The sequence below is a fragment of the Tachypleus tridentatus genome, chromosome 7 (genome assembly GCF_004210375.1).
Source record: "Tachypleus tridentatus isolate NWPU-2018 chromosome 7, ASM421037v1, whole genome shotgun sequence".
Taxonomy (NCBI): domain Eukaryota; kingdom Metazoa; phylum Arthropoda; class Merostomata; order Xiphosura; family Limulidae; genus Tachypleus; species Tachypleus tridentatus.
The window spans coordinates 37,682,893-37,699,048 of NC_134831.1; the positions used below are offsets into that span (position 1 = coordinate 37,682,893).

At 32.9% G+C, this 16,156-nt stretch overlaps 1 protein-coding gene across 2 annotated transcripts in view; it reads left to right on the forward strand.

The window, feature by feature from the left end:
* The window catches only part of LOC143255454 (unconventional myosin-XVIIIa-like), a 100,117-nt gene that overhangs the window by 79,274 nt on the left and 4,687 nt on the right, over positions 1-16,156 (forward strand). For both annotated transcript variants that reach the window (XM_076511154.1, XM_076511156.1), the window contains exons 25-34: positions 4,605-4,728; positions 5,057-5,152; positions 6,056-6,268; positions 8,019-8,270; positions 10,312-10,425; positions 12,636-12,752; positions 12,983-13,066; positions 13,500-13,637; positions 14,027-14,212; positions 15,783-15,919. In XM_076511154.1, coding sequence (XP_076367269.1) covers positions 4,605-4,728; positions 5,057-5,152; positions 6,056-6,268; positions 8,019-8,270; positions 10,312-10,425; positions 12,636-12,752; positions 12,983-13,066; positions 13,500-13,637; positions 14,027-14,212; positions 15,783-15,919 — 1,461 coding nt within the window. The remainder of the gene's footprint in view (positions 1-4,604; positions 4,729-5,056; positions 5,153-6,055; positions 6,269-8,018; positions 8,271-10,311; positions 10,426-12,635; positions 12,753-12,982; positions 13,067-13,499; positions 13,638-14,026; positions 14,213-15,782; positions 15,920-16,156) is intronic.

Sequence of the window (16,156 nt, forward strand, 5' to 3'; positions counted from 1 at the left end):
TAAGTACACTGTGTTATAAAGTTGTAGTAATAACCTGTTGAGCTCAGTTTAATTTACATGAGTTCATCTACACATTTGCACGTTAAATACTTGCATTATAACTTTTAATACAGCATGTGCTTCACATAATTTGGTAGAATTTTTTAGTAAAGATTACAAGTATTTTCTATACAAAAAATCAGATTTTGTAGTGAAATATCTTTACTTAAGATTTGTTTGTGAAAATAGAGTCTGTTTCATTAATAGTCTGAATGTAAGGTGATTTCATGCTATGATTAACAAATCTTAAAAATTATTTGTGTAATCTCTAAAACTTTGTTTTCAGTAAGACCTTGTACTTTGTTATTTTTCTATACTCTAACTGTGTATGGTCAGGGCCCAGTATGGTTAGGTTGTTAAGGCACTTGACTCGTAATCTGAGGGTTGTGGGTTTGAATCCCTGTCACACCAAACATGCTTGCCCTTTCAGCTATGTGGGCATTATAATGTGATGGTCAATCCCACTATTCGTTGGCAAAAGAGTAGCCCAAGAGTTGATGATGGGTGTGATGTCTAGCTGCCTTCCCTCTAGTCGTACGCTGCTAAATTAGAGACGGTTAGTGCAGATAACCCTGGTGTAGCTTTGAGAGAAATTCAAACCAAACTGTGTGGGGTCTGTTGCATAACCAACCTTGTAACCACGAGAGAAAAACATTAGAAAAGGAATTATGCTTTTTTCATACTAGAATAACTACATATTATAACATGAAAATACAAATGTTTAGTCTAAGTAGCTTAAGTCGTATGATATATATATTAACATATATATATATTTTAGAAGTGGAAAAAGAAAATTTAGTTCCAGAAATGTGAAAGATGTATTAAGTTTCTGTATTTTCAGTAAAGAGGTTTTTAAACAAGTAATACAAGTTCCAATGGGACCTAACTATTCTACTTGTATAGCTAATTTGTATATTTATTGAAAACTACACAGATCCAGATATTTTTACTTTAACTTACGGATATGTAGATGATCTAATTATTTTAAATAATCCTGAAATAAATAATGATATTAACAATTTATTTAATTAGAAATAGAAAATACTTTAATATCTAATACATTATTTAGATATAGAACTTAAAATAATTGATAAGGATATCATTGTAAATAATTTTGATAAAAGGAAATATTTTACCTTTCTGGTTCATGGTTTACCCTCTTTTAGTAGTAATGTATCATACCCTTCTGTTATAAACATTATAACTTTGCAGCTGTTCAGATATTGTAAAATTTGTAATGAATTACAATATTTTATCAGTAATGTTGAAATACTGATACAAAAATTAATAGCTAATGATTTAATAAAGAAACCTTGAGTAAAATTATAAAACTGTTTTGTAACAAATATAAGAATGTATTAGATAAATATAAAGAAATAAAAATTAGAGAAATTTTACTAAAAATTTCTGATAACTATTTTTAATTAAGAATAAGGTCATTTAATAACTTGGCACTACTTTATGCAGATGTACACCTTGCTACATATAAAGTCTTGTTTAGAGTATGATAGTCATAGTATACATAATGAATGAGTGGTGGTTGGGAGCTGTACTAGTTTGGACAGCTGGGTGGGGATGCTTCATGCTTGAAAAATTCATTTCCTGTGCTGTCAGTTAGTCACCTTCCCACAACTGTCTGCATGCGGTGAAGGGTGATATAGATGTAGAATATTGTGGGCTTTAGCACCCACATCTTGCCCTCCTAATTTCTAATTCTGTGTCTATTGCTATTCTTTATTTCTTATATGAGATTGGTGAATGGAGGTTTAAGACTGATAAATGGTGTATCCCCACCACTATGTGAGCCCTTCTTCCACAGTCACCTCCAAACCCTGGGGTAAATTTTATAATATCACAGTGTAACTTGTATGCTGGGATCTATTTAGTTGATACAGTGAGCATTTTGTGTTTAATTTGGTTTTATTTTGGCTTGTTTTTGAGTTAAAATAACAACTGAACATATACAATATATGGCCAAAAATATGTGGACACCCCTTTTAATTAATGAGTTTGGCTATTTCAGCCACACCCATTGCTAACAGGTGCATAAAATCAAACATACAGCCATGCAGCCTCCATAGACAAACATTAGCAGTAGAATGGATTCTACTCAGTGACTTTCAATGTGGCTCTGTCATAGGATGCCACCTTTCCAACAAGTCAGTTTGTCAAATTTCTGCCCAGCTAGGGCTGCCCTGGTCAGCTGTAAGTGCTATTATTGTGAAATGAAAACATCTAGGATCAACAATAGCTCAGCCATGAAGCGTTAGGCCACATAAGCTCACAGGACAGGACTGGCGAGTGCTGAAGTGCATAGCATGTAAAAATGGGCTGTCTGCTGTTGCAAAACTCACTACCGAGTTCCAAACTGTCTCTGAAAGCAATGTCAGCACAAGAACTGTTCGTAGGGAGCTTCATGAAATGGGTTTCTGTAGTCAAGCAGCCGCACACAAGCCTATGATCACCATGTGCAATGCCAAGCATCGGCTGGTGTGGTGTAAAGCACACCGCCCTTGGACTCTGGAGCAGTGGAAATGCGTTCTCTGGATTGTTGAATCATGCTTCACTATCTGGCAGTCTGATGGACACATCTAGATTTTTGTAGATGCCAGGAGAATGCTACCTGCCTGAATGCATAGTGCCAACTGTAAAGTTTTTTGGAGGAGGAATAATAGTCTGGGGCTGTTTTTCATGGTTTGGGCTAGGCTCTTTAGTTCCAGTGAAGGGAAATCTTAATGCTATAGAATACAATTAAATTCTAGAGAATTGTATGCTCCAACTTTATGGCAACAGTTAGAGGAAAGCCCTAACATTGTCAGCATGACAATGCCCCCATGCACAAAGCGATGTCCATAAAGACATGGTTTGCCGAGGTCGGTGTAGAAGAACTTTATTGGCCTGCATAGAGCCCCGACCTTAACCCCATTAAACACCTTTGGGATGAATTGGAACGCCAACTGCGAAGCAGGTCTTCTCACTCGATATCAGCGGCCAACCTCACTAATGTTCTTGTGACTGAATATGAGCGAGTCCCCACAGCCATGTTTCAAAATCTAGTGAAAAGCCTTTCCAGAAGAGTGGAGGCTGTTTTTGCAGTAAAGGGGGGACCAATTCCATGTTAATGTCTATGGTTTTGGAATGAGATGTTCAACAAGCACATATGGGTGTGATGGTAGGGTGCCCATATATTTTTGACCATGCAGTGTGTGTATCTTTCAGTCATGCCTACATAACTTGCATTGATGTGGTACTCTTGCACTCAAGTCACGTGTCCAGTAATATGAGATTGACCTTTAGTCTTCCTTGTCTTGGCTATGTTTTAATGGACTAGTATTTTGTAACATACAGTTACATTTCAATTATTATACATTATATATACATATATACATTATTACTGTTTAGAAATAAATTATTAAACTTATTTTTATTTTCCTTAAAGTATAGAACAATAAATGAAGATGTAAAGCAAACGATTATCTTATTGTGACCTTTGTACTCGGTTGTTGCTTAACATAGGTTGCTATGACTTTTAAAATTTCACATGTGAAGGATGTAAAAGTTTTTTTTTAGGTTTTATATGTACAGTTGGATAACCAAAAAGACTAAAGACACAACCTACATCCACGAAAACTTAACTTGAAAAGACAAGGTAGTTTTGTCAAAGATTAAATTGACTGAGAAAACCACTCTGGGGATTTTTTAAGCTGTTGGTTGGTTATTCAAATGTTATATAGATGTGAGGTTCTTATTCTATATGCTGACTTGTCAATATTGGTTAATAATTTGAGTTCATAATTTGTACAAAATTATAAATGTAGTATTTTGATTTCACAACCATCTCATTTTAAACAGTGCTGCATTCAATATACCATGTGACTCACTAAAATCTATATTTGAATATGTTCTTTTAATATTTACTTTTAAATTAAGAAATTAACTTAGTTTGAATTATAATCTGCAATTTGATTCCACACTTATCGACATAAATTCATAAAATATTAGTTCAATAGAATTTTTATTGTGAGTAAACAAACACAGTGACATAGCCTTTGAACCATTGAGAAAGGGTTAAATAAATATTTTGTTCTTGTGTTGTAACTTGCATTGTAATTCTTAAAGTTAATATAATCCAGACTGTTGTAGTATTAAGTATTAAGATGTTATTTATTGCACTGTAATTCTTAAAGCTAATATAATTCAGACTGTTGTAGTATTAAGTGCCAATGTTTTATTTATTGCATTGTAATTCTTAAAGTTTAGATAACGGAGGATGTTGTAGTATAAAGTGTTTGTTTCTGTAAGTTTCAGATTTTAATTATTATAGGTTGGTGGACATGTAGATATTAAGTCTTTTTGTACTGTACTTGTAGAAATTAAGTAATAGTATTGCTTACTATAGTAATTAAGTAATGTGTTTTTGATAGAATATAGTAGCTACTCTGATTTACTAGATGATAGCGTAATATTTAATAAAACTTTGAGCATTGTATTTTAAAAAGTTGTTAAAGTTTATGTACGTTACAGACTGTGAATGTGTCACTTGATTGATTACTTCTCTGCTTCAGGTTTGATCTGGATTTGAGTGCAGCACAAGATCAAGTAAGACAAGAAAGGTTTCAGCGAGAGCAATTACAGAAGGAAAGAGACAAAATCTTATATGAAAAATCATTACTGGAGGAGGAGCTAAAGGTATCTTCAATATATTATTTTTAAGTGCTTAGTCTGGGATCACTTTGTGATTTCTAAACTATGTTACAGTGACTACTATATATTTTTATTACAAGTGGGCACCCATTACCTTTGTCATATAGTGCATAATTACATAATTAGATATTTCATTGGTTTTTCATCATACCTTTATATTTTCAGTGTTGTTGGTTCTTAAACTACAGTAAGTAAGTGGCTATTTCTCCTTTTATTTTGATGTTTATTAATGACCACATAGTACTTATTTATATCAGGATAAAAAGGATTTTACTTGTAATCAACTTACTGTTTTTACTCTTTTTAACTGCAGTCAGTTAAAATGGATATGGATTTCCAGACAGAGAAAATTCACCAGTTAAACAGTGAACTAGAAGAACTTACCTACAACAGCCATGAGGAGAAGGAGGTCAGTTCTTTTCATCTCAACAACCAAAATCTTTCATATAGCTTATGAAATTATGGTTTTCTAAAAGGTCTTTCAAATTCATGTTTTGTCAGAATTTGTGATTTGCTAATAATTATTACCATATCTAGATAATAACATGGTTTGGATTACTTTTCAGCCAATGAGAGAGAAATGTTATTCTATGCTGTTATTGGATCCAACAGGTCAGTTGGGATTTTGTCAGGTGCTAGCAACATCTGCTTGAATTTAAGGAGCTAAGTACCAGTAACAGCAGACCAGTACATTTTCTGTGAAATATCATTAATAGATTATGATTGTATTTCTTTAAAGAATATTGTTTGTGTTAGCTAATAACAGCTGTACTCTGTTTATGACTGTACTTCTTTTAGTCTACAGACTGGTATTTTTGTTACTAATGCCAACTGTATTCTGTTTGTGACTGTATTACTTTTGTCTAAAGACTGGTATCTTTGTGGTATTAATGAAAATTGTATTATTTTGTTGTCCATATCTGTGTTTTTCCAGTAACTTTTTTTGTTTCCAGGTAAGGTTACATTGTTGAATACAGTTTTATTTAGTGTTCTGTCTTTAGGGATCATTTCAGTTGTTATTAATATGGAGTAGATATACAAGATACTAAGTAAGATCCATACCTTACACCAGCTAGAAAGATTTAGGCTGAAAAATATTGGTGTGAAAACAAAATTGTGGTTTTATTGTACTCATGATTAAAGACCTGATCAAAAATATGTGATGATAGTTGTATTTTATGAAACAGAAGAAACCATTTAAAGAAATGTTTCTTTATCATTGTCCTGGTAAGTAGCCTAGTCATTAATTAGTTAGTCATTTTTTCTTCCTTCATAAAGTAACAACATTGAACAATTATGATGATTCATTCAGCTTATGCAGTTAAAGAGAACTAAGCAAGAAATGGAAAGAAAAGTGAAGGACCAGGAAGAGGAGCTTGAAGACTTTGCAGGACAGGTTCAACTTCTGGAACAAGGCAAACTCCGCCTGGAAATGGCTATGGAAAAACTCCGACAGGAGACTCGAAAAGAACTTTCTGCTAAAGAGGAGGAAGTAGAAGAAATCAGAATTAGTGCAGCAAAAAAAGTAAATTGATAATGTGACTTTACAGTAATATATTCTCTTAAATCCATAGTTATCTTGTCAGTAATTAACAGCTTAAATGGAAATTAATAGTAAAATAAATATAAAACCAGTTTTACAAAGTGAGAGATTTATTTTAAAAGTATTAGAAATGAAGAAAATTCTCAAGAAATTTTATTAATATAGCTGTTGATAGCACTGACAGTGTAAAGAAAAGTAAATTAGTGTGAAATAACATATATTGTTTTGTTTGGCAAAATATTTTACAAGTTGAGATGAACTAAAGGAATTTAATCTGCAAATGTTTTTCTCATCCAAAGTTGTTTAAACACTGTATTTTGAATGAATATACAGGATAGAATTTTAAAACCTTCCCAGTGATATATATTTACTACTGTAACAAGTGTTTCTTGTATAAAAGGTATCTTAGTTTTATATTGTTACTGATGTTGTTCTTTGAGTGTGCTCCTTGTTTTTTTTATTACACTTCAACTGTACTGGTATCAGTAAATTCTCTTTTCAATAGGTTAATTATTTTTGATTTTGGAGTCAGAATTAAATATGGTTGTGATTGTTGAATTGATCAGAAAGTTTCCACAGTGTAGATATTTTTTATAGTTCTAAAGTGTTTTGTGAAGATGGAAGAGAAGCTTATTTTTACAAATCTGACTGACTATATCTTGCATAGTTGAGTTTTCTTGCTTTGTTTTACTGACAGCAACTTGAAACTTCAAATTATGTGAATGTTGCATTTATACTTTTTAATGATTAAGCTACAAGTATTTGTTTACCTAGCTACTTCAGCTTCAGTGTTGTTGTATGTCATGATACCTTATACTGTTGTGTATAATGATGTCATTAAGATACCTTACAGTGTTCTATATCATAATATCATTACAGTACCTTATACTGCTGTGTATAATGATGTAATTACAGTACCTTGTACAGATGTATATAATGATGTCATTACACTACCTTGTGCTGATGTATATAATGATGTCATTACACTACCTTGTGCTGATGTATATAATGATGTCATTACAGTACCCTGTGCTGATGTATATAATGATGTCATTATAGTACCTTGTGCTGATGTATATAATGATACCATGACAATACCTTATAGTAATGTATATAATGATGTCATTAAGATACTTTATACTGCTGTGTATAATGATGTCATTAAGATACCTTATAGTGCTGATGTATATAATGATGCCATTATAATACCTTATACTGCTGTATATAATGATTGTTATTACAGTACCTTATACTGTTGTAAAAAATGATGTCATTAAGATACTTTATACTTCTGTACATAATATTACAGTACCTTATACAGCTGCATATAATGATGTCATTAAGATACCTTATACCTCTTGATTTACATTCTTCTGTATCCTTTTTAGACATTGTAAATCATTTGCCTTTTTATTTTATAATTTTATTTATTAGAAAAAGTAATTGGCTTTTATTTTATTTTGTAAATAGTTAGCAGTTTGTAAATTATAATTAAAATGTTACAAATATTATAACTTTTCTGTGAATATTCATTTTTAACTGCAGTGTCTTGTCTTTTCACCAAAACTTACAGTATAAACCTTAGTTTTATCATTACTAATGGATACTCTTTACATGTTTGTAGTAAAAATAATTTTGATTTAGCTTTTTCATGTGTCATATCATTGGTGATGTTATGAGACACTAAATCAATGATTCTCAATTGGGCTAATCTATCTCATGTTAACACCAGGTTAAGAACTTAGAGGCTCAACTGGAGAATGAACAGGAAGACAGGCATCAGCTAATGAAGCAGAAGCATGAATTGGAAAGAAAGATTATTGACATGAGTGAGAGACCACCAGAGAAGGATCCTGAATTGGAGAGGAGGCTTCGAAGGGACCTGAGGAGGACAAAGGCTCTGTTGCGTGATGCTCAGGATATGATGGAGCATGCCCAGGATGGACAAGGAAATAAGTTAATTATCAGACAATTAAAAAATCAGGTTTGTGCTCATAAATTTGTATAAGAAAGTTCTTAAAGTACTAAAGCAGGTAAAACAGGCCTACTTAAAAGTTAATTTTAGTTATGGTAATGGTTTGGAAAATTATGATAAAGTTAACCCTAGAATGCCAATTTAACACTGGCATTCTAGGGTTAAAGTAGAGATATAACTATATACAGTCTTCTGTAAATGTAATTCTACAAAAATGTATATTCTAACTGAGGAAAACGTTAGGACAACCTACCCCCTAATAGCTAGTGTTACTCCCTTTGGCTGAAATAACTGCAGTGAGACACTTCTTGTAGTCATCTACCAGTCTCTGATATCGGTCTGAAGAAAATTTGCCCCACTCCTCAATGCAGAATTTTGTCAGCTGTGAGATGTTTGAGGGGTTTCTTGCATGTACAGCCGGTTTCAAGTCACCCCACAGCATCTCAATGGGATTAAGATCTAGGCTTTTACTTGGCCATTCCAGGACTCTCCATTACTTAGTTTTCAGCCAGTCCTTGGTGGATTTACTGGTATGTTTTGGGTCATTGTCATGTTGCAGGGTCCAGTTCCGCTTCAGCTTTAATTTTCGTACAGATGATCTCACATGATCCTCAAGCACGCTCTGATACACAGTAGAATTCATGGTGGATTCTATGATTGTGAGCTGTCCAGATCCTGCTGCAACAAAGCAGCCCCAAACCATGACACTTCCACCTCCATGCTTCACAGTTGGTGTGAGGTTCTTTTCCTGGAATGCTGTATTTGGTTTACGCCAAACATGTCCTCTGTTCTGGTGTATAAATAATTCAATTTTGGACTCATCTGTCCAAAGAACATTATTCCAGAAGTCCTGGTCTTTGTGTACATTCTCTCTGGCAAACTTCAGTCTGGCCTTGATGTTTCTCTTAGAGAGCAAAGGTTTCCTCCCTGCACATCTCCCATGCAAGTTAAACTTGTGCAGTCTCTTTCTAATTGTAGAGGCATGCACTTTCACATCAACAGTAGCCAGAGCCTGCTGTAGGTCTCGTGATGACATGTTAGGGTGTTTGGAGACCTCTTTTAGCATCTTGCGGTCTGCTCTCGGGGTGAACTTGCTTGGACGACCAGACCTGGGCATGTTGGCAGGTGTTTTGAAAGCCCTCGACTTGTTGACTATTTTCCAGACAGTGGAATGGCTGATTTCAAAATCTTTTGGGATCTTTTTAAATCCTTTACCAGACTCATAAGCTGCTACAATTTTCTTTCTGAAGGCCTCAGACAGTTCTTTTGCTCTCACCATGGTGCTCACTCTCACTTCAACAGTCAGGAGCACACCAAAGTAAATGTCTGAGGTTTAAATAGGGCAAGCCTCATTCAAAATGCTGAGTAATGATCTTCTAATCATGTGCACCTGGTGTGATTACACCTGTGTGTGAGTTGAGCCATTTTAAGTGTGTGTAAATGTGGGGATGTCCTAACTTTTTCCTCGGTTAAAATATGCATTTTTGTAGAATTACATTTACAGAAGATCTTGAAAAGTCTTTTCTTCAGTTGTAATTGTTTAGTTATATTTCTATAATCTCTCAGTATTTTTAAAATTGAGATTAAATATCTATGTATCCAAAAATGTTACAAAAATACACAGGCTTTCATAGGGTGTTGTAACTTTTTCACAAGACTGTACCTCACAAGTAGCTAAAATGTTAGATGTTTTCTGTTTTTGTTTCCTCTGCACTGGAACTTCTGGTTTCTAAGCAGAATTATGAGAATCCAGCAAATTTAAATACGAACAAAATAAGACATGCATATAATATAAAATGTAGCCTTTAATTTTTAGGAGAGAAAGTAAGGTTATATGTGTTGAAAATCTTATACAGCAGTTGTAACTCTTGATACTGTAGCAGAATATGTTTTGACACATGATAGATGTTTAACTTCAAGTCCGTTACTAGTAAGAGTACATAGATAGGATAGGTATAGTGAAGAAATACCTAATTACATTCAAGTATGACAGTGTGTTAACCATATTCAAAAATGCAATAAATTATAGAGCAGCTAATGTTTCCTTCAGCTTGAAGATGCAGAATTTGCCAAAGCAGCAGCCATTAAAGCTCGACAAGGAATTGAACTAGAGTTACAAAATGTGCAGAATCAGTTGGAAGAAATTACAAAAACTAAAAATGAGGTAGGGAACATGTTTCTTGCTCTCCATATATTATCATTCCCTGTGTTGGTTGGTTATAAACATATCTTTTACTATTTTTGTCTTGTATACAGAGCTTGACCACAAATGTAGTTTAGCTTATAAGCTTGTTAATTCCTTTATAATTTATACTGTGTTTCAAATGTTATCAACTTTGTAATACTTAGTAGTTCATAAGTAATATGTAATATGTTGTTTTCTATTTTATAAAGATTGGTTCAAATGAGGAGATATGTGCGAGGTAAGAAAAATAAAATGGTGGTATATTATTACTATGTTGTTTGACTGTATTTTGATATTGGTGTTAAATTTATTAATTAAATATTCTTTATGGTTTTCCTTTATCTTGACACAGGTGTTGATACTGATATTCAAAAGACACCTTACAAGGTCTTACTGGGTTATGATGTTGATGGTGATACTGTTATTCATAAAACACCACACAAGGTCTTACTGGGTCATGATATTGATGTTGATACTGTTATTCATTAGACACCTTACTAGGTCTTACTGGGTCATGATATTGATGGTGATACTGTTATTCATTAGACACCTTACTAGGTCTTACTGGGTCATGATATTGATGGTGATACTGTTATTCATTAGACACCTTACTAGGTCTTACTGGGTCATGATATTGATGGTGATACTGTTATTCATCAGACATCATACAAGGTCTTACTGGATCATGATATTGATGGTGATACTGTTATTCATAAAACACTACACAAGGTCTTACTGGATCATGATGTTGATGGTGATACTGTTATTCATTAGACATCATACAAGGTCTTACTGGGTCATGATATTGATGGTGATACTGTTATTCATAAAACACCACACAAGGTCTTACTGGATCATGATGTTGATGGTGATACTGTTATTCATTAGACATCATACAAGGTCTTACTGGGTCATGATGCTGGTTGTAATACTGTTATTCATAAAACACCATACAAGGTCTTACTGTATCATGATATTGATGTTGATACTGTTGTTCATTTTACACCTTATAAGGTCTTACTATGTCATTGTGTTGATAGTGTTATACATTAGACATCATATAATGTCTTATTATGATATTATTCAAGAGATAGTGCCACCTTTCATAAGCCTCAATCATTGGTTCTGGTACTTAGATCTTGTATTTCAGCACAGTAGATTGCACCATTGTATTTATTATTTTTGTCACGTAGATGTGTGTGCTGCCATGCCATTGATCCCTGATAGTAACATTTTCTGCTACAAGATAAGAAAACTGTATGTAGTTTGGCTTTGAACTAACATTGTGTTTAAATATAATCTCTATTTATTGATAATATATCTAATTAGATGACAAGGCGTTTGGCTACCTTACGAGTCACAGTTACTCCCGCTGTTTACCCGAGCTTGGTAAAGCTTCACTTCGACATTCAGAGTACTGGGCAGAAATCACGTTGTATCAGTACCATCCAGCACCCATTACAATGCTTTGTTTTAATTAGTCGGATTCCCTCAGTCCGTGCCAGTTATGAGTTGGCTGTTAGTTGCTGGCTGAAACGGTCATGTCAGGTGGGATTCTGGCACACCACGTAGCTGAGGTCTTTCACGGGAAGGTCCTGACATTGGTCTGTGTTTTGCCAAGCCGTTGAAGGCTAGCCTCATCCAGTTCCAGTGCAGTACCACACATACATCATACTTTAGCCCAACTAGACCCAGCCATCAGAACGAATCCTTGTCCCAATGTTACGGATCTGTTTTGCCAACTTCCATTACCAACATTGTTCAATAACCTAGAGGCTGTTCATCTTGGAGACCTGGTATTTTTATAAAAATATACTAAAACAGAATATTTTCAAAGTTAGAAATTACTTGAAATGTATTTAAAATCCAATAACATTTTAACATAAGTAGAACATACAAGGAAACTGTTAGGATTGTTAGTAAAGTTTTTATAAATGTACTCTTAATGATACTATTATGTACAGTTTAGGTGTGTTTGACCTAGATTTTGTGTATTATAAAAACCGTAATCACTATTTTTTAATATATAACACTCATTAGACTATTAACTGTATGTTTTATTAAGTTATACTGAATGTTTTGTGTAGTATTATAATGGTGTTTTTAGGTATGTTTTTCTATGAATTGAATTTAAAATATTTATTCTTCCAGGAAATCTTGACTTTAATAAAACATTTTGTCCTTGACAGGCAGAGAGCCGCTGCCTCCAACTTTCTCGTGAAAAATCAGCCCTACGGACTCAGTTCGAAGAAATAGAGGAAGAACAGGGAGAGGTTCTTAAGAAGTACAAGTCTGCTGTGCAACAGGTAACAACTGCCATTCAATATTAATATAGATATATAACCAAAGTGCAGATAGCCCTCGTGTAGCTTTGCGTGAAACTCAAAAACAAACAAATATATAACCAAAAAATACAGTGACTTGTTTGAAGATCTATTCACTTGAAAGACTGTAAACAAGAAATACAGTAATGTAACTAAGAAGTTGTATTTTGGTTAACTTTTGTTTTAATGGTTTGATGTTTTTTCTGCTCTAGATGACTAATGATCAGAAACTACTGAGTGACCAGACTTTTCAGATCACTGATTTGGAAGAAGAACGTCAAATGCTTAAAGAACAGGTACTAACTTTGTTTAGACAAACACTTTTCTTTCCTGTCCTTAACAGAAGAGGTTGATGTGTAATTTTAATCATGAATAGATTGAAGTCTTGAAGATAGATGTGTAAAAGTATTAGTTTCCATGTAACTTTTAGTAAGTATTGTATACTCACAGCTCTTAGCTAAAGCTAGTTAAACTGGAAATTCTTACATTTAATTTTTACAAGGCACTGAAAGTGTTTTATTGGTAGGTGGAGATAGTGTTCTGTTTTCTGTATGTTAGGAAGTTTTTAGATTTATCTTCTTCAGTAGTTGTTGTATTTATGACCAAAAGATATTTAAGAACAATAATTCTACGTGAGCCTGTTAACTTAACCTTTGAGTAAATTGTGTACTAAGATTTTCATATATGTTGGTTGTTGTGTGTGTTGGTTATTTGTGTACACATTAACAGATCGGTGAACTGACCTCCCGGCTGGAACATATATCAAGCAAGAGCGAAGATCCTATGGCTGTGAAAAGAGTTGAAGCTAAAATGCGAGAACTGGAATCACGGCTAGATTTTGAGCAAATTAATCGAAGTAGATTGGAGGTACTCGTGAAAATTAGTGTTATTAAAATATTTTGTTTTATTGTAAAGCTTTTAGAGCTTAAAAGTTGTATTAGCATCCTGTACTATTTAATGTTACTTGTTCTATAGTGTAATATGTCCCACTCACAGGAGAGGGGTAAAGGTTTACTGATAAAACCTTCATCAGTAATAGTTTTGATGTGAAATAAATAAATCATATGTGTATTTTATCAGCTGTATTGACATTTATATTTTTCCTTACAATACATGCTTTTGTGATAAATTCCTCAGTGTCTCCTATTTGATAAAAGCTTCCCTTAGATACACCTGAAGCAAATAAAGAAACCCAACCTTATCTTTCAGTGTTTTCAAAAGGTTTACTTGTTTTGAATGTGCACTCTGTCTTTCAGAAACAACTCGAGAGACTGAAAGAGCAGTGTGATCGGCTGAGGGAAGAAAATGAAACACTGAAAACTAAAGAACATCATGCACAAGAAGGTGAAAAGAGACTGCAAAGACAAATTCGAGAGCTTCGAGAAGATTACACAAATTTACAACAAAAGGAGTGTGAGGCTCATCAGAAGTGTAGAGAGCTGGTAAAGCTATATATATTTCATGAAATGGTTAAAATACATTCTACATATAAAACTGTCTTTATACTGTTATTCATATATAAAACTGGGATATTTTGCACAGTACTGTAAAACTTGTAGTTTCGTAAATTTGAGTTCACCCTAGAAAATTCCTGGTAATTAAAAAAAAAAAAAAACAGCAACTAGAGTTTCACATATAAATAAATATTGTCTACTTTTCAATTTTAATACCAATGGATTTTTTTGGTAAATAATCTCTCATATGTAAGCATATTTGCATAGCCATGTACTATTACTATATACACTACTTGAAATATCCTAAAACAACCTGATTAATTAACAGATTATTCAAAAAAATCTTAGGCATAGATGCAGTTTTGTCTATAACTACCCTGAACATTCGAGATAATGTGTTCATTACATTATATTTGCTCTAGACCTCACTTTATACAACAATATAAACATCTAAATATTTAAAAGTGTAGTTAACGCTATAGTTGGATAATATTTTTTGCTGGAATTATGGCTTTTCTCTAGTTTGAAACAAGAAACTTAAGAAAGTATTAGTTTCAACAAATCTCTTCTCATTCTGATAGTAGGAGATAATAAACAAATGAAAATACAATTATTATTTTAAAAACCTGACATGTTACTTTTTTCGTTTCAATATTATCTCATCTTCTATATCTGAACATGAAATTCACTGTTTCACCACAACCCTTTTCAAGGTGTAATACTGAATTTCTCTTAAAATGTAGACTTTATGCATACATAACATCAAATGCAGTAGATTTAATGAAACATTTTTCTTTACACAGACGTTTGCAGAATTTTTGGATTGGGTGAAATTAATTTGATAATGTTTTTTTGTCCAAATCTGAAAGACTGTTTCAGTAATAATCACTTTTGGATTTAAGCTTCTGAGTGATTCAACTTATTAAGTATTAAAACAATTTCACTGCATAAAACTATTGATAGAATACATTGTAACATGCTGTGCTTGCTTCTTTAATTAAAAACAACTTATTTTAACACTACAATAAATGCAATGTTTCAAACAACCTTTCACTTGCAAATACATACATAAAATAGAAGATAAACTTGAACAAGCTGTAGAAGTGGTCATTTTTGTCAGAAGTTGGTAGTAAAGGAAATCATTGTCCCAGCAGTTGAGTAACATTACTGCTGAGTGATCAACATTAAAACATTTTAGGTTATCATGTGAAAACATTAAATATTACATCATAAAATAACTTTAGGGTATGATAGGAAATTGCATATTAAATCCAGGTGCAATGTAAAGAGATATATCAACTTATAGCCTGAAAACAAGGTTACTAGTGCATCATAAAGATTGTTTATATTATTTGTTTTCACTGATCCTAGAAATGAAAAAATTCTAAATATTAAAAAAGGCCAATTCCTTTCATTTTTGTATTAAAACAATTTTGAAAAAGGATTCTTTACAAATGTTTGTCTTTTGTAACTAACGTAATTCTATTTAAAGGTCTTCCACCACAGGAATTAGCATTTTGAGTTCTTAATGTTTTCCTGGTTTTTAATATTCTATCAGGAATTATCCTTAGAAAACACTGAAGCTGACTTACAGTCAACAAAAAATGACCTCCGTCTAGCTTGCCAGAGGATACACGATCTTCAGTGTGCCTTGGAAGAAGACCTAGACACGAGTACAGACGTTCCCGATGATAGGTTAACTACTTTATCATTGTGATTATTGTAGATAAATGATTTTTTCTTCTTTATTGTGAATTAATACACTAAAAGTGTATCCCTGTTCAGTGTAATGTCTGTTTATAAGTATAGATATTAACTATAAGATGTTTCAATGAAATACAAAACAGATACAGTTTCTTGTTGTCAGTGTTTTTTTTTATGATGAATACACATGTTCTTCTTTAGTGATAGATGACTGAATATTGCTTTGTT